This window comes from Rhinopithecus bieti, unplaced genomic scaffold (assembly GCF_001698545.2).
Source record: "Rhinopithecus bieti isolate Rb0 unplaced genomic scaffold, ASM169854v2 scaffold_429, whole genome shotgun sequence".
Classification (NCBI taxonomy): Eukaryota; Metazoa; Chordata; class Mammalia; order Primates; family Cercopithecidae; genus Rhinopithecus; species Rhinopithecus bieti.
The window spans coordinates 15,033-36,156 of record NW_016803027.1 but is presented as its reverse complement, the minus strand read 5'-3'; the positions used below and the strand labels follow the sequence as shown (position 1 = coordinate 36,156).

General features: G+C 53.0%; 1 protein-coding gene across 5 annotated transcripts in view; it reads right to left on the bottom strand.

Annotated features, from left to right (window-relative positions):
- Positions 1-19,713, bottom strand: part of CRHR2 (corticotropin releasing hormone receptor 2) — a 47,861-nt gene extending 28,148 nt beyond the window's left edge. For 3 of the 5 annotated variants that reach the window (XM_017877340.1, XM_017877409.1, XM_017877611.1), the window contains exons 1-3: positions 19,436-19,713; positions 8,813-8,891; positions 1,146-1,271 (exon numbers count right to left, since the gene is read on the bottom strand). In XM_017877340.1, coding sequence (XP_017732829.1) covers positions 1,146-1,271; positions 8,813-8,891; positions 19,436-19,519 — 289 coding nt within the window. In that variant the 5' untranslated portion in view covers positions 19,520-19,713. Of the gene's footprint in view, positions 1-1,145; positions 1,272-1,408; positions 1,512-8,812; positions 8,892-19,435 lie in introns of those variants that run through there. The other 2 variants (XM_017877549.1, XM_017877481.1) reach the window with 2 other exon arrangements.
- Between the last annotated feature and the right edge of the window lie 1,411 nt (positions 19,714-21,124).

Sequence of the window (21,124 nt, the reverse complement as noted above, 5' to 3'; positions counted from 1 at the left end):
CTCAGCCTCAGCTTCTGAAAGCTTGTGTGTGTGTGTGTGTGTGTGTGTGTATGGGTGGTGGAGGTGGAGCTGGGCCACCACTCAGACACAGACACTCTGAGATGGCTTCTAAGGATGTTTCCAGGATGAGAGGCTTCAGACAAACAATCCAGATAGGGTCTCAGCGTGCTTGACAACTGGGGTCCGGCTGGAGATGTGAGGGGGCTTATAGGTGGGGCAGTGATTTCTGCCCCCACAGCCTCCTGCAGACCACATGCCTGGCTCCCATCCCATTGTTCCACAGGGCACAGACAGGCACTTACAGACATGCACACACCCAGAACCCACACTGAACGACCCCACCTGGAGGCTGTGTAACTCCAGCAACCTCTGCTGCCCTTTCCCCCAGAGCCTCAAGCCAGTCCGTGACTTGCCAGGAGGAAGGCAGGCACAGGTTGTTCTCCTTGAGAAGTGGTGTTGGCGGTGGGGTGGGGTAGGGGTGGGGGCTGATTCAGACAACAGTCATCATGGGGACGCAGGAATAATGCTGCCCACAGCCCCTGACTCAGCCCAGCAGGTCAGTCCTGGGACCTCGGATTAGGGAAGATGCAACACCCCGCACCCTCTGGCTTAGCATAACCTACGCCTGCATGTCCTTCCCACAAAATATGCGCTCGCCTCAGCCCTCCTGCCTCCTGCCCTCCTCCTCTCCACTCTGGTAGTAGGATCTGGTCACTACACTCACTCTGGGGGATTTGGGACTTAGCATATCCGCCCTCCTGGGACAGGTCCCCGTCCTGGGCAGGGGAAGCATTATCTAAACAATGAAGCCCTAATGGGGAACTTCAGGCAACGGGAACCTACAATGAGGGAGGGAGGTTTACACTCAAAGAGGAGGAAGTATTTCCTTCTCCCCTTTTTGGGCTGTCACCGCATGGAGCACGGGAATTGTGGGCAAATCACTGGCTTACTGAGGTTAGACGCTGTATTGGGGGTAGAAGCAGAAGGCGCGCCCCCAACATTGTAAGGGGTCCTTAACGCCAGCGGTCTGCGGTACCACGGCCCTCAGCTGCTTTGTGCCGCTGGGTCCGGAATCCTCTTTACTCCCTAAATCGCCTTCCCTGGAGGCCGGTATAGAGCAGGTAGCGAGAGCCGGGGGCACTCACGGGTCGTGTTGTACTTGACGCCGTTGAAGTACTCGGGGCACGGCCTCTCCACGAGGGCTCCGGCAGCGCTGCGGGGCCAGCACGTTCCGATCTGGTCCAAGGTCGTGTTGCAGTAGGAGTAGGGACCTGGCGGCGCGAGAGAGCGCAGTAGGGCTCAGAGGGGCCCCCTGGGACGCGGGGCTCTCGGAGCGCGGGGTCAGGGGCGCATCCAGCGCGCAAGAGAAGGAGCCCGCGCAGCCTCCGACCTCTCGCCTCCCGCCTACCCTCGGGGTCCAGGGGTGGCCCCCAGCCGTCCAAGAGCAGCTCTTCGGCCAGCGCCAGGCTGCAGTTAACCTCCAGCAGGCTGTGGAGCAGTGCCGCGTCCATCGCGCTCCGCAGCCGCGTGCGGAGAGGGAGTAGGAGTGCGCGCTCGGCGTGGCTGCGAGGGAGTGGCCGCGAGAGTGAGCGGCAGAGAGGGCTCGGGGTCCTGGCCCCCGCCAGCCCAGCCCCGGTCTCCCGGGCAGCCTCTGGGCGCCGCCTCCGGTCGCCCAGAGCTGTCAAGTGGGGACCTTCCCGGAGAGGAGCTGCGGAGCGCACCCAGCTGCGGGTACAGCCGCTCCGCCGCGGCCAATGGCGGCGCCGGGGGGGCGGGGCCGGTCGGCTCCTCTCGGAGGGGCTCGGACTCCAGCCCCCGGGCCCCCCACCCTGCCCAGAGTACGGCTTCGCAGTTCTCGGCTCTCTTCCACTCGCGGCGTCCAGAGGAGGGCTGTGGGCTGGAGAGCGTGGGCCTGGGGTAACGGAATGCCCCGTGAGGGGATAGCAGGCCCCAGAGCTGCAGGGGGCAGCAAAGCGCTCCCACCTGCCCGCCTGCCGGAGGAGAACACTGCAGCTCTCCTAACTGAGGGACAGCCGCGACCCAAAGTTCGAAAGCTCTCCGCCTGAGCTTCCCCTCCCTGAGCGAGGACATTGGAGGGAAGCAGGGACCGAGAGGCCATGGGCAGATCTGCACCCTCCAAAAGCCTCTATAGCCTCCTGGAAGGAAATGGATTGGGGAGGCCTGGAGGGAAGCAGGGAGACACCCAAGAGTCTAATGAGATCAAGTGGCCTGAGTAGGTTGAAGACCTTGGATCAGGCTGTGGAAGCTGGAATGGAGAGAGATTTCCGAGGGGCAGCCAGACCTGGTGAGGAGGAACTGGAGTGGGTGGCTGGTTTTAAGCAGGAGCCCGGAAGCAGGGATAACATTGGGTCTCCAGCTTGAGTGACCGGGTGGCCATTTAATCAGATGGAGTAAGTCTAGGGGAGAAATTGGCTGAAATTATCTGGAAGGCTTTATACACCCGGGTGTTGGTGCCCTGGGCACCAGAAAGAAAGTGAGAATGTGTATCTCTTCCTCAAGGCTTGGGCAGGGCCTCACCTGACCCTGGTTTCCACACCAGTAGCCGTCAGGGGCCGGGAGAATTAGGCCCCACAGCAGGTGTGGAGGAGCTGAAAACTTTCCCAGGGAACTTGCTAAGGTCCCCCAACCCCAGACTGCCTCCTTGGGGATCTGCTGTGGCTGCACCCTCAGAGTGCCCAGGGCAGGCCTGCTGTGTCTGCCTGCTGAGTGGGGCATCCGGCTCGGGCAGCAGGGCCTGGAGTAAGACATGCTTCCACTCAGGCTGCGTTTTGGTCCAGGTTCTGATTCTGCTCTCTCTGCCATGGTACCCCAGGCAGGACTCTTGCCCTCTCTTCTGGGGCTTTCTCCATCAGTGAAATCTTCCCCGAGGCCCCTCTCAGCTCTGAGACTGGTTCTGAGTTATGAGATGGAGAGACTGGGGAATACATACATATGTGTTGTGTGTTTCTATCTTTAGAGGGCAGGGAGAGCTGGAACCCAGTCTCAGGAATGAGTCCTGTTCCCCTGCCATCCTCCACATAAACCTAAACTGCTAGGAGAGGCTGAATCCACCATGAACCAGCACCATGCCCTGGGCAAAGAGAGGCGAAGCGGCAGGCAGGCTGCTTTTGTGTGCTCTGCTCTCACCAGCCTCCATATTAATGGTTCTGTCACTGCCCAGGCAGAGCGAGCGAGGCCACACTAAGACCAGGGCTGAGCCTTGGAATCTCTCCAGGGCCTGCTGACTGGCAGGTACAAGGTGCTGAGCACTCAGCCAGGTCTATCCTCTGCCTCCTGAATGGACAGTGAGAGCTCATGTTCAGCTCTGGGCAACTGCAGAGGTAGAATTTCCTTGGTCTTCATATCATCCAGTGCTAGGAGCAGGGGAGGACCTCGGCAGAGTCCTACCCTCTGTTCCTAGACTGAGCCCTGTTAACCCAGGATCCCACACAGGCCAGAGTATGGCTGACCAGGTGAGCCCATGTATTCACAGGGAAATAGTGTCCCCAATATACAGGGGACGGCCCTTTACACAGCACAGTGCAGCACAGAGGAAGGGAGAAATCCTAAGCCAAGCTTAAGTTATTAACCTTGTTTGTTACTAGAGCCACCACCTGGGTGTTGCCTAAAGTGTACCACCTTCTGAGATGCAGCTATGTCCAGAGGTGGTGTGCTCCCAATGACCAGAGGCCAGGGACTTCTCATCTCATGCAGATTTCTGCAGAACAGAGGGTTGGCCTGAGTGAACTGGATCACTCTTAACTGGGAAAGCTCATAACAGATGGTTGGCCTGGGTGAACTGGATCACTCTTAACTGGGAGATCTCACATACCGAAGATTCCTCTGGGAAGTAATCATTTCAGCGGCAGAGTCAAAGGCTGTTCTGCATCCTGAATGAGCAGTTGGGGTCTGAGCACAGACCCACAGACCCAAGGTCCCCTGGATGTGGGGCCATTACTTCATGGATATTATTATAGGCATAGTTGTCATTCCAGATGTGACACAGGGAAAACTAGAAAAGGTAGCAGTTTGGGAACAAATTGATTTTACAGCTCACTTTAGTGTCTGCAAATAGGTAAATGAGGAGGAAATTGGGAAGAGCCCCACACTTCCCTCAATTTTACTAAATCCAAGTACAAACAAACAAAGACAGGGGCCTTTTTGCTAACTAAAGAAGCAGAGGTAAATTAGAGGCTTTGGGATAGTGATGGATTCCCCGGGCTGCAGGCCAGCCCCATCCCAGCTGGAGGCCAGGCATTAGGGGATAAGCATTTGGAACAGTTTGTGTCTCCCCAAGCTGCTGGGGACATGTTGGCAAATAGGTTCAGGGAAGTGTGACAGGTGCTCGGGAAGACCCCTGTGTACCATAAGCAGCAGGGTAAGGCAGGTGCCTCTGGTGCCCTGTATCCCATCCCATGACCCACCTCTGATGTCAGCTGTAGCGGCAGTGGACAGTTCCAGGTCAGCTCAGACACACTTGCAAAGCCTACTACATGGCATCAAACAGGCATGTAGGCACAACAGAATCGTACACAGAACCACAGTTATGCATCTTCACCATAAACACACATTCTCTCTCTCATTCATCCCCTACCACTCAAATGTCAACTGGAAAACAGGATTTAAAGGCACAGGATGCATCTTTGCTTCTCCAAGGGACTGTCCTTGGTTAGACTGCATAGACAGGGAGTCTATTCAGGCACAGCTGGAACAGTCATGGTGTTTCCTGGGAATTACGATGGGGTTGCTGAGGGCGCAGGGGTTCCAGAGGGGCCTGAAGGTGCCTCACTCTTGCCCTGTAGCACTGGAGACAGGGGTCCCAGGCCAGGCACCCCCTCCTCACCCTATCCTACTCCACTGCAGGACAGAGGAAGTGGCCTGGTGTCTTCATGTCAAACCATGGGACTAAGCTGTGGGGACAGAAAGGACCCTCAGTGACATCCAATCCCACATTCTTGTTTTACAAATGGACAATAGGATTCCCAGACAAGGAAAAGAGGTTTCCCTCCCCTGCTTCTCCCAGGCCGTCCTCATCTCTACAGCAGCCCAAATGGGCTCCCTGTCTCCTCATGGCAGATGAAACGATGTTTTATAATTATGATCCTGTCACTCTGCCTCATAGGAGTTCCCCCACCCCGTTGCCCTTGAGATGGAGACCACCTCTTTGGTATTGCAAAGAAGGTCCTTCATGATCATCTATCCCTCATCCTCACCCTCCTGCTTGATTTGAAAGGCCCTCCAGAACAATGTGTCATTCCTGGGAACCATCTTTGGTATTGCAAAGAAGGTTCTTCATGATCATTGTTCCCCATCCTCACCCTCCTGCTTCATTTGAAAGGCCCTCCAGAACAATATGTCACTACCAGGAACCATTCGATATCTCTGCTCCTTGTTTGTGTTCCTGTACTGGAAATGGCCTTACAGCTCCACACTCATCCTTCAGACATGCAGCTCTTTGGTGACCCCATCTGCTGGGTGCTGGCCTATGTCACATCCAAGTTGCTTTTTATTCATTGTCTCATCTACCAGCCCATGCCTCCCCAAGGGCAGGGCTGGTCCTGTTCACTAACCCATCCACAGCACCCATTGGAATGCTCTAGGCTTCAGCCCAGTGAATCACTAAGAAAGAACAGATACCTTGGCAGAAGAGCTGAGGAAAGCCCAGGACCCTGTCTTCGGGCCACGGCTCTCTTCCCATTTGACCAACCCCGGTGTATGTGTGTGTGTGTTGCATTGAGGAATTATTTCTTTTTTTTTTTTTTGAGACGAAGTCTCGCTCTGTCACCCAGGCTGGAGTGCAGTGGCCAGATCTCAGCTCACTGCAAGCTCTGCCTCCCAGGTTTACGCCATTCTGCCTCAGCCTCCCGAGTAGCTGGGACTCCAGGCGCCCACCACCTCGCCCGGCTAGTTATTTTATTTTTTTTTATTTTTCAGTAGAGACGGGGTTTCGCCGTGTTAGCCAGGATGGTCTCGATCTCCTGACCTCGTGATCCACCCGTCTCGGCCTCCCAAAGTGCTGGGATTATAGGCTTGAGCCACCACGCCTGGCCTCATTGAGGAATTATTTCAAGGTATCTTTGAATCCATTCGGATTCTTGGCCAAGTGCGGTGGGTGACACCTATAATCTCAGCACTTGGGGAAGCCAAGGAAGGCAGATTGCTTGAGTCCAGGAATTCAAGACCAGCCTGGGCAACACAGTGAGACCCCCATCTCTACAAAAAATAATAAATAAATAAATAGTCCGTTTGGATTTTTATATTGTCTATGGATGGGATAAATAAAATGCCTCATAATATATGCCCTAATATTTTTCAAATATATGTAGATGCTTCTGTGATGAATAAAATAGAAATAATCTATTTAAAGCCTGCCTGAAGTCATAATCGCTCTTGTGATTATGCATGTGTTTCCTTTTTCAGGGGCATACAATTGAATTGATCATAGTTTCATGACCCTTTGTCATTATTAGCCTGTGCATTAGCCCATGCATGGCTTAACTTTATTTTTTAGTCTTTATTTTATTTAGTCTTTTTATTGTATGTAGTAGACAATATAATAAACCTACCACCCAACTGGAAACTACATCATTACTAGTCACTTACATATTTATTTCTATTCTCCTTCCCCAGAGGAAACATTCCCTTGACTATTGCATTTGTCATTCTCTGGCTCATATATTTTTTGTTTTTTTTCAGTTTTCTCACAGGTATGTACATCTAAAAGACATAGTGTTTGGTTTTACTTGGTTTTGAACTCTGTGTTAGTCATGATGTATTTCCTCAAAGACTGGACACTAAAAAGAAGGTCATTATCATGTGGGGACTTGAGAAATGATTCCTGAAGCTCGAGGGGCTCCCTAACAGCCTCTACATCCACCATCCAGTCATGCTTCATACGGGGTAAAGCATCCCCAGGGTGGCTGCTAGGCAGCGTTACCAGCGATGTGGTGGTTGAATATTTAATGACATGGGGAAATGTTCACTCTGAGTTATAAGAGGAAAAAGCAGGTGACGAAACTATGGACACACTATTATCCCATTTAAAAAAAAAAAGAAAAGAAAAGAAAAGAAAAAGAAAATGAAGAAAACAGTTGAACATGAGGCTCTATGGATGCATACATTCTTGAGGGATATGAGGCATTATAAAAATTCTTGGGTTGCGGGAGAACAAGTACTTATTGTCTTCTTTGAGTTACATTTTTTTTGTGCCCAATTTTATAGAAATCATGTGGATCCCTTTTGCAAATAGATGAATGCTGTTAGAAGCTGAAGAGGCAAGGGTGTATGTTTGGAGAAGCTGGGACCCTATCCACTGCACTCAGAGGGGGGACCATCCCCCAAGGGAGACAGGGAAGGGTCTGTGCCACCTGCTGGAGGGAGAGCAGGGGAAGGCAGGGAGAAGGCTGTGGGTCTGCTGACAAACCCACGCTGCCTCTGAGGGTGAGGGAAGGCTGGGCCTTCCTGAAGGGAGGGGCCTCCATTTCCTGTCTGGTGCTGGCATGGCCTGTGCTGGGTGTCCATGTGGGCTCTCATTCAGCCTTCACTGTGAGCCTCCGAGGTGGACTTAGACCCATTGCTAAACAGATGAGGAAACTAGCTTCAGATGCTGTTACAGGCTGAACTGTGTTACTCCAAAATTCATATGTTGAAGTCCTAACTCCCAATACCTCAGAATGTGGCCTTGTTTGGATTTAGGGTCTTCGATGAGGTGATTAAAGTAAAGTAAGGTAAGTGGGCTTTAATCCGATAGTACTGGTGTTCTTAGAAGAAGAGGAGATTGGGACACAGACATGCAGAGGAGACAGCAGGTGAAGACATAGGGAGAAGAAGACCATCTGCAAGCCAAGAGGAGAGGCCTCGGGAGGAACCAACCCTGCCCACAGCTTGATCTTGGTCTTCCAGTCTCCAGAATGGTGAGGAAATCAGCTTCTGCTCAAGCCCCCAGTCTGCAGTGCTTTGTTCCAGTGGCCCCAGGACACTAGGACACTAACACAGATGAGTTAGGCGAATTTCCAGGGTCTGGGCGAGGCCGCTGGGTGGAAGAGCTAGGATCCAGACTTAGGTCTACCTGATCCCAACACCTGAGCTCTTGACCGCCCCAGTGGAAGGAGAACAGGCAGCAAGACTTTCTCTTTGATGCCTGGCTTGGGCAGCGCCTGGAGGCTGGGTCCGGGTGCTGGCCAGTACCCTTGTCTCCTCATGCCCTGGCGGTGGCCGCAGGCCCGAGCGAGGGTCACCCCCACTCCCATCCTGTGGATGCAGACCTGGGAAGGCCAGGATACAGGGTGGGACACTGGAGATATCTCTCTGGAACCCAGCAGAATCCAGGGCTCTGTGTAGCTCTGCAGTGGCTGACCCTGACCCTGTGAATCAGCCACTGGAAACCTCTGAGGGGCCAGAACTCAGGGCCGGGCTGCTGCTTTGCAAGTCCTTACCAGGAAGTGACACCTGTAGCCACGGCAACCAGAGAATATTTAGCACCTTCTGCCAGTCTCCCCGGAGTTGGAAAGCAGAGGGGTCATCCCCTCCTTGAACTCCTGAATGCCAGCCAACTGACTTACCTCGAGGGAGCTGGGAATGGGGAGGGGCCTCCCAGTCAAGCCCTTCATTATCAGGGGCAGGCCTGAGCCTAGAATGGGGAAGGCGCCTGCCTAAGGGCCCCCAGCAAGGCAGAAATCAAACCAGGACTGGAAGCCAGCACCCCACCCACTATCCAGCTGAGCCTGGGCTGGCCTCAGGAAAGCCTCTTCCTCTCCTAGGGCCCACCCACATCTCTGGAAGCTGCTGGATGGTGGTGGTGGAGGGTGCCTACCTGAGAGGTTGGTGAGGCTCATGATGGTGTGGCAGTACTGCTCCAGAAGTGCCCACAGGCTCTGGCTCTGCCCAGCTGCCTAGGGGAGAGCAGGGATGAGGGTCAGAGATCAGGCCCAGGCTGGCCATTGACAACGTCTGTCTGCTCCCATCCTATCCTATCACTTATCCCTTACTCCTCTTAGTACAGAGAGGGAGAACAACGAGGAGGGAGATGCCCACAGCCACATGGAGCAGCAGCAGCCTGGCCTGGGCTAGACCCAAGAAAGGCCTCAGAAGTGGCCCAGTGTAACATTGTCTCCTGGGCAGGGGTCTGCTCTGTCCATCCCTCAGCTCCCAAGGCTGTCTCCTCCTCAGGCTGGGATGTGTCCCTGTGATGGAGCTCATGTCCTTCTGTCAGCAAAGCCGGGTGAGGGGTGGGTTCCATTAGTTGTTCATTCAACCGACAAATATTTGCAGAACACCTACTGTGTGTCAGGCCCTGGCTGGGGGGACTTGATGGGTGTCCTTCAGGTAGTCCCAGGCCAGGTAGGGATCCTCTAGACTTAGAAAGTGCAGAAGAAAGAGGAGGCAAATGCATGATTTAACTTTGTTTCCCTGTCACACAGGTAAGCAGGCATTTGCAACGAACAGCATTAGGTTAATACATGAGAGAGGTGCCTGACTTGGATTCAGGAAGACAGGGAAGGCTTTACTGAAAGAGGTAGCATTTTGGGGCAACCAGAAAGATGAGTAGGGACAAAAGAAGGTGCCATAGGGCCAGCTTAGGCACTCACTAGGGAAGAGATGTGATTGTTGCAATAATGGCAGTTCCATCCAAAAGACAGAGAAGTACCCAGGATCCCATCTCCTAAAAAATAATCAGAATGGGTGCTGGATGTGCATGGATAAAGTAGATGTGGGCATGTGCACCCGTGAAGGGACCATATTCCGGTGGGAAAGATGGATAGGATATACAGCTTTACAGCATGTATGATTTACTGAGGAGGGCAGGGGTAGCATCACAGAAGAGGTCATGCTAATGTGGGTTTTGAAGGGTGAGTAGGAGCTTGCCAAGCTGATCAGGCCAGGAAGGGCATTCTAGGTAGGGAGCACAGCATGCGCAAAGGCAGAGAGCCGGAAAATGCATGGTGTATGACTGAACGAGAGCAATGCACTCTAAAATTCTAACCCTTGGCCCTATTCGTCCCAAGACCACTCCTTTCTTGCTCTGTGGTCAGCATGTGTGCGTGTGCATGCACATGTGTGTGTGACTTTTGTGCCTCTCCCAACCCTGACATTCCTGATTCTGGGATTCCAGAAGGCACTGCTCCATCAGTGGGCAGCCCCTTCTCTTCCTGCTGCCTGTCAGATGTACTCCTTCTGACAGCTGGGTCAATGTTTGCCCCAGGATGTCCCCAGGGGCCAGAGCCCCAAAGCCCTCAAACATCACGTTCTCCACACTGGGCTCAGTCCGTTTCCTGTGCTGGGCCTGGAAGCTGCACGCTCAGCCTCACCATGTCAGCCTGGAGCTTCTAATGAATGATCCCACCTGTGCAGACAGGAGAGTGCTGCCCCCTGCACCCCTCCCAGAAGCCTAGGGTGAGGAAGACACCATTTAGAGGCACTCACTGCACCTGTGTTCCGCTAAACTCCCACCCACAATGTGAGGTACTGAGGGAAATGCAGAGGAGCAGGCGTGTGTGTTGTGTGTGTGTCTTGGCACTGTGGGGGCCTCCTGAGCTGTCAGCCAGGAGTTCTGACCTCTTGGCCTGCAGGACAAACCCTGGGGGCCATGGTCTTGCTGTCTGCATATCAAAGGAGCTGCTGAGAGTTCCTCAGCTCCAACTTCTCTGGCATCAGGAAGACCTTGCTGACCCACTGCCAGGGGTCGGGGGTGCTGGGGAAGGGAGGGAACACTCCAGACACTGATACCTTCCAGGAAGAATTCTCAGGCCCTGCTTTCGGTTGGGTCTGGGGAGAGTGAGGGTTCTAGGCCTGACCCATCACCCTCTTTACGGCTCCCATCCCCCTTGTTTGAGAACCCTCCCTGGGAGGGTTCCCAGTGAATCCCAGCCTCTGGAGGTCAGGGTATGGGCAACCCAGAAGCATGCAGTGTCCATGGTACACCCTTAGGCAGACACAGCCATTCCATCTCAGACATTAGTGCCTTCTCTCAAAGTCCCTGAGCTGTGACATTTGTAGCCCCATCACAGAAGTGATCTCCTGTTTGACTTTACTGGGGGTTCTGATGCCTGCTTTGAACCCATGATAGGGTCAGGGCATCCTCCCCCAGGACTCAGGCAATGTGGCGTTGTCCTTGCCTTGGATTCTGTGGTCTCAGGCTGTGGCCATCTTCTGGCTGAGCAAGCACTTTGTGGGGAGTGGGCACAGGGTTACCATATTCTGCAATTGATGCTTGCTCTTTGGGTCTGAGCAAAATTTAGGGCAGGCATATCAGAAGTAATTTTTGGAATAACCCCAGATCCCGGCTTCATCTCCTATAACTTCTCTGCTGGCCCCAAAAGCTGGCACAGCCAAAGATACTCATTCTCTTCAAGGGGCTTGTTTGGGTGGATTTGACTCAGTCCCAAGTTGTAATATACCCTGCAGGTGTCAATTCTGGGCAGAGCCCCTGGTGGTGGTGGTGATGGGTGGACAGGGAGGAGGAGGAAAGGGAGGCTGCTGTCCTCAGAAAACACATGGTCCAGGAAAGTCAGGGACAGACACATCTTGGATAATCCCATTCCAAGAACTTGAGAAGAGCTCTCAGAGTGGGTAGAGTGCACACATCCCTGTGTGCAGAGTTCTGGCGATGCTGGGCTTAGCTGTGTGGCTTTGGCAAGCCACTTAAGTTCTCTAAGCCTTGATCTCCTCATCTTTAAAATGGGGATGATACAGATCCCATAGGATTTTGTGTGCATTCAACAAATTACTGTAGGTCAAGAGCCTGGCACGTAGACTGCACATGCTGAATGGTGACTCTTGGTGAGGACTTTAGGAGGGAGCTAGTTCGAGTGATGGGAGGTCGAGTCCCCTCGTGGGGACTCCCAAGGCCCAGCTCAAGCTCTTCCTGCCCAGAAAACCTTCCTGGAAACCTTGTGCCCCTCTTCCCCAGCTCTCCAGTCAGTGTGGGACTCCGTTTGCCCTCAGCAGCCTTCCCTTGGACAATGGGCCCCTGAAGGCATACCCTCCACCTCCCACACTGAGCTCACTCCTCAGCGGCACTCAGTGAATGCTCATTGAGGAAACCGAAGGCCCTTAGGAGAACTGGGCATTGGAGTAGAATCTAAAAGGATGGAAGGACTTGGGCCATAAGTAGGGCAGACAGCAAGAAGAGGAGAAAGTGACACAGGCAGGAACTGAGAGAGCAAAGCCTCAGAGGCAGGCAAGTCCAGGGCCCACACAGAAAACTGCAGAATCTGGTTTGGGGGTGCCAAGAGAAGGAGAGGGGAGATAGGCAGGAAGAGGAGGCTTCTTTCATGCGAAGTCAGCACTGACTCTAGTGCTAGACCTGCCTCTAAATGCCCTACAGAAGACAGCAGATTTAATCCTCACAGCAGTCTCTGAGGTAGCTGCAAACAACCCCATTTCACAGATGAGGCTGCTGAGGCCCAGGGAAGCAAAGTCACCCGCCAAAGGTCCGACTTCAGGTAAGGGGCAGAGGCAGGATTCAAGCCCAGACAGTCGGCAGGTTTGTGGCTTGGTCAGGTACCCATGGGAAGAGTTGGTCCTGGGTGAGGAAGTGAAGACCTGTGGGTCACAGATGCTGAGAGGACCCCAGCCCCAGAATGGGGTTGCTGTGGGGCTCAGGAGGCCACTCAAGTGAGAAGCCCCTCTGTTGCCACAGAGGAGCAGGGGCCTTGGAGGCAGAGAGCTGGGTCACAGGAGGCAGACCCAGCCAGCGGGTAGGACCTTGCACAAGAGAGATGAGGAATTATAAATATTAGGTCTTAGCCCCCGGTTCCCGACACAGAGTCCCGAAAACCTTTGGAATTTCCTAGGTGACAGGAGTGTCGTTTGTTCTAATGAGGTGACTCTTGGTGGGCTCCCAAATGGAGCTGGTTACCAGAGAGACCAAGCCATGGTTAGAAGGTTGGAGCTTTCAGCACCTTCCTATGCCTTGAGGAAGGGAGAGGGGCTGGAGATTGGGTTAATATGCCTTGGTAATGGAGCCTCTATGAAACCCCTCAAAGGTGGGATTGGGGGCTTCTGGGTGGTGACCACTTGGTGGTGCTGGGAGGGTGGCATCCAGCGAGGGCATGGTGCTCTGCGCCCTCCCCACAGCTTGCCCTGTGTGCCTCTCCACCTGGCTGTTCAGCTGTATCCTTTGTGATAGACTTTAAAATAAACTGGAAATAGAAATGTTTCCTTGAATTTTGTAAAATGTTATAGCACATTATTGAACCCAAAGAGAGGGTCATGAGAACTCTTGATTTACATAGCCTGTCCGTCGAGAGAATGGGAAGCCCTGTCTTGTGATTGGCATCTGAATTGGGGGCAGTCTTGTGGGACTGAGCCTTTACCTGTGGGGGCTGATGCTGACTCCAGGAAGATAGCATCAGAATTGAATTGAATTGGGGGACACCCAGTTGGGGTCCCCAGAGAAGTACAGAATTGCTTGGGGCAGAAAATCCACACTTTTGGTGTCAGAGGTGTGTAAGAGTGTAGAGAAGAAATAGACTGTTTTCCTGTTTCCATGATTCTCTCTTCTGAGGGAAGCATCTTGGGCATGTGTGCTAATTAGCTCTTGGCTGTCCTAGGACAGAGAGCTCCCCACCATCCACACCCCAGCCCGTGAGACTGACTGTAGGCTGTGGGAGCCCAGGGTCCACATCTGTGTCCCCAGTCCCTAGTTCAGAGCCTGGCACATAGCAGGTGCTAAATAAATGTTTGTCGACTGACTAACTGCTTGGATGGATTAATGAAACCATGACCCCCTCAGCCAGGTAGAGCTACATCCCCACCCCTAATTCTGGGAGCCCAGGTTCTGGGCTTTTCCTGCTTGCTATATTTCCTTCTCTCTGAACTTTGCTCTGAGCCTAGCCTGTGTGAGGGCTCAGGTCCTGGTTCCTGCCTCTCAGTGCCTGGCATGGGAGGCCCTCACCTTAGAAGAGGCAAAGGAAAGGCCCTGGCTGGGGAAGGATGCAGGAGTGAGAGCCAATACTCCAGCTGCTCTTCTTCCACCTTGGATCCTATCCAAACAGAACCTGTGCCCGGGGCCCAGACAGGCCTCAAAGGTGTCGCCTCCCTGGAGCCTGGGGGTCTGGCCCAGTCTAGTGTTCCCTCCAGGACCTGGTGACAAAGCTTCTGTCTATATTTAGCCCTTGGTCTAAGCTGGGGAGATTTACAGGACCACACGTCCTGGGCCCAGGCTGCCAGGGACCAGAGGGGAATGGGGTGAGCTCCCTCCCTGCTTCCTCCCTCTGCTTCCCAAGGTCAGAGAAGGACTCAGCTGGGAGGGGCAGGATTCCATCCCATGTTTGCTTTCATTCAGTGGATTTCAATGAGCCTGAGCTCAGGCCCTGCCCCTTAGGCAGCACAGAATTAGAGGAAAGAGCAAGAGGAGAGGAAGAGGAGAAGAAGGAGGCTTGGAGGGGAAGACTGGAAAAGAGGGAAGGAAGAATGCAGAGGAGGGAGAAGGAAGGGAGGAAAGGAGGAAGGAGGAGCGGGGAGGAGAGGGGATGATGATGAGGAGAGAAGAAGGGGTCGGAAAAGGGAGAGGGGGAGAATGAGGAGGAGAGAAAGAAGGAAGGGGAGGAAGAGGAGTATGGGGGAAGGAGGTGGAGGAGACTGGGAAGAGAAAGGGGAGGAGGTGGGGAGGAAGGAAGGATGCAGGAACAGGAAGGAGGGGGAAGAATGGAGGAAGGTGGCCATGAACAAGGAGGGGGAGGAGGAGGCAGTCAGGCCCTGCATAGACATAGGGGACAGTAATGGGAGCTGAGACTGGCCCAGGGGAGGGTGAGGGGTGGGGAGTCAGATGAGGGAAGTGGGTCATTATTTCCTGGTGTGTCCAGGCAGGCTCCTTGGAAGAGGAGACTTTAGATCTAACTTGTAGGGTGTTGGATGTTGAGTGAGGACCCCCACCCCCGCCCTGGGCAGCTCTCAGAGGCTTTCTCATCCCTGAGTCTGTGCTCAGCTGAGTTCATCTTCCTACATTCCTAGTTCCCCTCCAGCTCCCCCGGGAGGCCTTAGGCCTCTCCTCATTCTGCTGTTCTCTCTTCTCTCTAAACGCCTGTGAATGCCTCTCCTCTCAGTCCTGCTTGCCTCCCCTGTGCTGAGCCCTGGGCCCTGAACACTGATGGGGAAGGAGGAGGACTGGGAGGGGAGGGAGAGGTGACTTGGCCCAACATAGGGGCAGGAACTGGCCAGCAGGAGGTCCTCTAACAGGCCACTTGGCCTAAAGTTATCTCCTTAATTATCAACACATCTAATGTCCAGTTTGCCTAAAAGTCACATCTCTTCTGATTTGGCATCTGTCTGAATGTCCTAAAAATAATTCGACATTAAAATTAAACAACGTTAAAATTAAACTTTTGTTAAAGGAAGGGAATCTGGAGTCAGGCTGTGGGTTGGAATCCTGGCCCTGCCATGTACCAGCTGAGCGGCCCTGGGCACATGAGCTCACCTCACTTCCTCATCTGCAAAATGGGGATAGGATGGTTTTAACTGGTGGGGTTGATGTGAAGCTAAACATAGGTGAGGGGAGTCAGCGCCCATGATAGGCCCTGTAGGGCTGCTAGGTGAAATAAAATAAGCTTGTTGAATCATCTGTCCCCCATGGGTTTGCAATGATTAAAAATTAGAATTTTGAGAAAGACAAACATCGCATGTTATCACTTATTTGTGGGATTTAAAATTCAAAACAGTTGAATTTGTGGAGATAGAGAGTAGAAGAATGGTTACCAGAGGCTGGTAAGGGTATTAGGGGATGGGCTAACAGGTACCAAAAAAAAAATAGACTGAACAAGACGTAGTATTTCACAGTACAAAAGGGTGACTGTAGTCGATAATTTAATTGTACATTTTAAAATAACTAAATAACTAAAAGTACAATTGGATTGTCTGTAACACAAAGGATAAATTCTTGAGGGGATGGATGCCCCATTTTACATGATGTGTTGTTTACACATTGTATGCCTGTATAAAAATATCTCATGTACCCCATAAATGTATACACCTACTATGTACCCACAAAATTAAAATAAAATTAAGGCCAGGCACGGTGGCTCACGCCTGTAATCCCAGCACTTTGGGAGGCTGAGGTGAGTGGATCATGAGGTCAGGAGATCAAGACCATCCTGGCCGACATGGCGAAACCCCATCTCTACCAAAAGTACACAAAAAAATTAGCTGGGTGTGGTGATGGGTGGCTGTAGTCCTAGCTACTCAGGAGGCTGAGGCAGGAGAATCACTTGAACCCAGGAGGCGGAGTTTGCAGTGAGCCGAGATTGTGCCACTGCACTCCAGCCTGGGCAACAGAGCGAGACTCCATCTAAAACAAAACAAAATAAAATAATTATAATTATAATTAACATTTAAAAAGTTAGAATTTTGGAAGAAGTGACTGTAGCTAAACTGGCTGAGGAATGCTTAAAATGGTTTAAATTAAATGAAGTAGAATATGACAGCTAAGAAGATAAAGAGTAGTCCCATAATTCTTAAAGGCTGCAAATTTGAGACTTAGGAGGAATACAAAATTAAGTAGGCATTGCCCTCAGACAGATTTTTTTTTTTTTTTTAAATACTGAAACACCAACAATTCGCAAAAACAGAGACTAAATTAGCTAGATAGGCTAGAAAATGCTCCGAAGGGAGTTGAATTTTTGGGAAAAGTCATTCAATGCATTAGCTGCTGGCAAATGGCCCTGGAGCCCCGGTCCTGCCGACCCTCAGTGTGTGTCTTAGGGCACACAGTGGACTTGGTCTTTGGTGTGAGCCAGACAGGTCAGGGACGGTCCAGGGACTGCCAGGGACTTCTCCGTGTTCTTTTCTCTTTGCTGAGCCTTCTTGGGGCAGATGGGCTTACCAGAAGCCAGGACCTGGGCAAGAGGTCACAGAGGCAGCGTCGTGAGACGCTATGGGGGTATCTCGCTGTCCAAAGCTCCAAGGAGCTGAACTCAGTCAGCAGGGGCTGAGAAGCTCCTGGGATCTTCACAGAGTGGGAGGCAAGTGGCATTGCTGAGCCTCTTTAAACCTGTTTCCTGTCTGTAAATAAGTGGCCCCACCTCCCGGTGTTTGAGTAAGGCGCCTAACACCACTTAAAAGCTGCCAGATTACGGCCTGCCTCCAGAGCAGCTTCCCAAAGTCCTCCATGGGGAATAGGGAGCACCGGGGTCAAGTCTGGGTGGGTTCCTCCAGGCCTTCAGGGTGTCCTGGGCCAGGGCATCCTCTTCACTCAAAAACAGCAGCTGGAACCCCTACAATTGCAGATCAGACCAGTCCTCTCCCCTGCTCAGAGAGCGCCCCATGTCCTCAGATCCCACAGATGTCTTTTCAGGGTATGTCTTCAGATCCATACAGCTCTGCAGTCTCGCACAGATGTCTTTTCTGGGTTGGGGCCCTGGGGCCTTCCCCGCTACCTTCTCCCCTATCCCTTCCCTTGAACTACCTATCTCCATCCCTGCTATGCTGCCCACCTCCCACCAGGCTCCCCCCATCCTGTCAAGGGCCCTCACACCTACACATACTTCTTCTGAGCCCATTTACTGGAACTTGTAAATACAGACTCCTTTCTTTCCTGCCACGCCCCCTTCTGGGCTATAAACTCCACAAGAACTGGAACCAGATTAGCGTTCAGACCCTGGATCCTCCCCATGGGCAGTCCTCCTTAAACACTGGATGAATAACTGAGAAGCCTCCCAGGCCAGGCCGGACTCTCCTCGGCTGCCTTCCCTCCCTACTGCCTGCTCCAGGTCTCATCATCTCAGGACCCAGGAAAAAGTCCCATTGCCATGAAGGCCCAGCGAGATGAAGGCTGGGCTTTGGCGTCAGAAAGGCTGGGGTTTAAGTGCTCTCCAGCTGCTTACGTGCTGAGTAGCTGTGGGCAAGTAACTGGTCTCTATCCCAGTCTGGGATCCCCAGGAGAGCTGGGGACAGGACCTGGGATGACCCAAGGGAAGCTGAGCCCACAGTGTTGCCCTGATAATCCTAGGGCACCTGTGGAGCAGTCAGCAGAAGCTGCCTCCGTCTAACTAGCTTGGGTGGCTGGCAGCATGGCCCCCAGAGGGACGGGCTGGGGGCCACCCTTGCCTCAATACTTGGATCTCCTGGAAGGCACTTATCTAGAGAACAAGTGGGAGAGGGCAAGAGAGCTCAAAGCCCAGGATGTCTTTGGGGGCAGAGGGGTGGATGGTGAACCACCTGCACAACCTTCACCCATCCCAATTGCAGTCTGCAATGTCACTCAAAGGACTCAGCCGGTCTGGGGGCCATCTCCCTATGGGACACTGACCACAGCTCAGCATGGTACCTGCCTCCCACCTCTCTCCTCCACCTGGCCAGGCCCCTAGGAAGGCAGGGACCCTCATGTCCTCATGCTGTATCTGTGGTGCCTGGCACAAAAGCGTAGCTGGCATTCACTGCGTGCTCACACCACGCCAAGCATGATGCTGCGTGCTTTACTTGTATTACCTCAGTGTTACCCACAACAAGCCTGTTCAGTAAGCACAGTTGTCATCCTCATTTGACTGATGAGGAAACTGAGGATTTGAGTAACCTGTCCAAGGTCACACATTAAGCAGCAAAGCGGGGATTTGGATTGGTTTTGTTGGCAAATATCTGTTGAATGAATTATCCTCCTTATACATATAGGAACACTAAGCCCCAGAAAATGGTCCCCAAGGCTGGTCTGTGGGGGGAGTCTTGGACAGGGACAGGCCTCTTAGCTTCCACTCTGGCATCACTCCCCAGATTGTGAGGCCTAGGACAGGTCACCCTCCCACTCTGAGCCTCAATTTCCCCATCTGTAAAATGGTGGACCACTCCCACCAGCCTCTCCCCCACTTCTTCAGCTCTCTTTTGATGGCTGCTCTGTGTCCCTTCACCCCACTTTCCATCGGCAGTCCCTAACTCTGGACAAAGGCACGGGGTGTGGCTGGACGAAGCTCAGAGTCTGGAGAAACCCTTGGAGAGGCTGGTTCTCCCAGAGCCCATTCTGTCCCCATCGCTCATCTGGTACTGGGGGCGGCCTGATTTCAGGCACTGAAAGGAAGGGTGGAGACAAGGCAGCAGGGGCAGGAGGTGGTTCTCTGCGGGTCTCTGCAGGTAAGGGATGGGCTGGGGAAAGAAGTCAAAGATCCTGCAGGAGAGATGGAGGGGGAATCATGGGAGTAGGGAGAGAATGGACAGGAGACAGGGAACCTTGGGCCCTGAGGTAGGCAAGTTCTGGATGCTAGGGTGTCACCCCAGAACCCTCTGCTTATCCACAAGGTACTCCCAGTCTCATCCTGGCCGGCCTCACAGTTTCATCTTCCCTTCCCCTGCCCCCTCACCCAGGCATGGAATCTCCAATTCATCATCAAGACTCAGGGATCCCCAATCCAGCCCAGTCACCATGCCCTCAGACCCCCGCCCCCAGTCATGAGAGCTGGGAGTTCTGCACTCCTGGTGCCCCACCTCGTGGACTCCCACTCCCTGCACTTACTTGGAGAAGCAGTAGAAGGAGGCAGAGCAGGCAGAGGAGGTGTGGGATGTAGAGGAGGCCTAGGGGCCCTGAGGGACCCCTCATGCCAGTAGTGGATGGGGATTAGGGCCCCGAGAGTGCTGCCCAGCACAGTGGCCACACCCCGGCCAGCCCCACCGGACCCGGCCCTGGAGGGGAGGCCCGAGGTAAGGCCCTGGGCACGAGGGGGTATTCTCCACCCACCTCTTCCACAGGGCAGCAGTGGCCCCGCCCCACAGCCCACAGCCTCCAGGTTATTTATAGCTGGTGCAGGACAGCTGCTGCTACCCAGCCAGCCAAGGGGCTATGCTCTGCCTCCAGCCTGCAGAGAAGGGGTTAATGCCTTCTATCTGCTTCCAGCATTGCTGAGGCTGTAGCTCCCCAGGTGGGAGAGAGGAATTGAGAAAAGGAGGAGGGGGCCTAGGCTGTGGTCCTTGCTTGAGCACAGGGTTGGGCTGCCCTGGGTCTCAGCTGAGCCAGCACTGCCTAACACCTATCTGGGGAGTTTTAACAGGTGCTAATGCCTACTGGGATGACTGAGATGGGAGGGTGGATGCTGGGTAAATAGTAGTACTGTATCAGTGCTACATCTGCCTGTACTGTGGGTAGGTGAGAGAAGGTTTTCGTTCTTGGAAAATACACATTTAGGATTAAAGAGGCACCATGTTTGTAACGTACTTTCAAATCGTTCAGAAATACACTCACATAGATAGAGATATAGATAGAACAAGAGAGCAGATGGGGCAAAATGTAAATTGTTGGTAAATCTGGAAAAGGGGTATATGGATATGCTTTGGATCATTCTTTCAACTTTTCTGTACGTTTGAAATTCTATCAAAATGAAATGCTTAAAAAAAAAAAAAAAAACCCAACTGACAGCAAATACAGCCATGGCAGGGCTCACCCAGAGATTCCAATGACGTAGCTTGGGATGGGGCCTCGGTGTCTGTATGTTTCAGGAAATGGCTAGGGATCCTGATGTCAGGTGGATCTTGTGGAGCAGTGCTGTTCTTGTGGGGACAGGTTCAACCTGGGGCTGGGTCATGGCTCATGAGGTGAGGTCTGTTCTTCCGGAGCCTCAGAAGCCTCCTTGGGAGCTGTTGCTGACAGATGGGCCTGGTGCAGGGGGTTTAAAAGCTTAAGCCGCAGTTGGACCTTGCTTGTTGTTAGGATCTGAGGGGAAAGCATGTGAGGAATGTGATTAGTGGGGCACCAAGCTTTCTCCTAGAGGTGCAGGCAGGGCCGAGAGAGACCTTGGAAAACTCAGTCCCAATTTAAGTAACTCAGACACTCTGTGCTCCTTCTGGTCTCCCTATCCGAGACATGGGACACTTTTCTGTCCTTGAGTGCCTCCTCCCTACCCTCAGCCCCTTCCTCCAGGCAGCCTTCCTGGTTGCTCCAGCTCCCACCTCCCTCTCCTGTGAAATCTCGCAGGTGTGAGTCTGAAACCTCACCTCACTGTTTTGAACTGTTCTCTAAGCTCTGCAAGGATAAGGATGAATGTGGATGTGCCCCAACCTTCCTCTCCTCGTTTTTTCTTCTCCCTTCCCTCCTCTTTTCTACAGAGCTTAGTCTCAGTGGTACAGGGAAATCTTTACAGGAAAAGTGGAGGAAGAATTGACCAGATTCCTCATTTATTAGACGGTGGCAGAGTAAAAACCCTATCCCAAG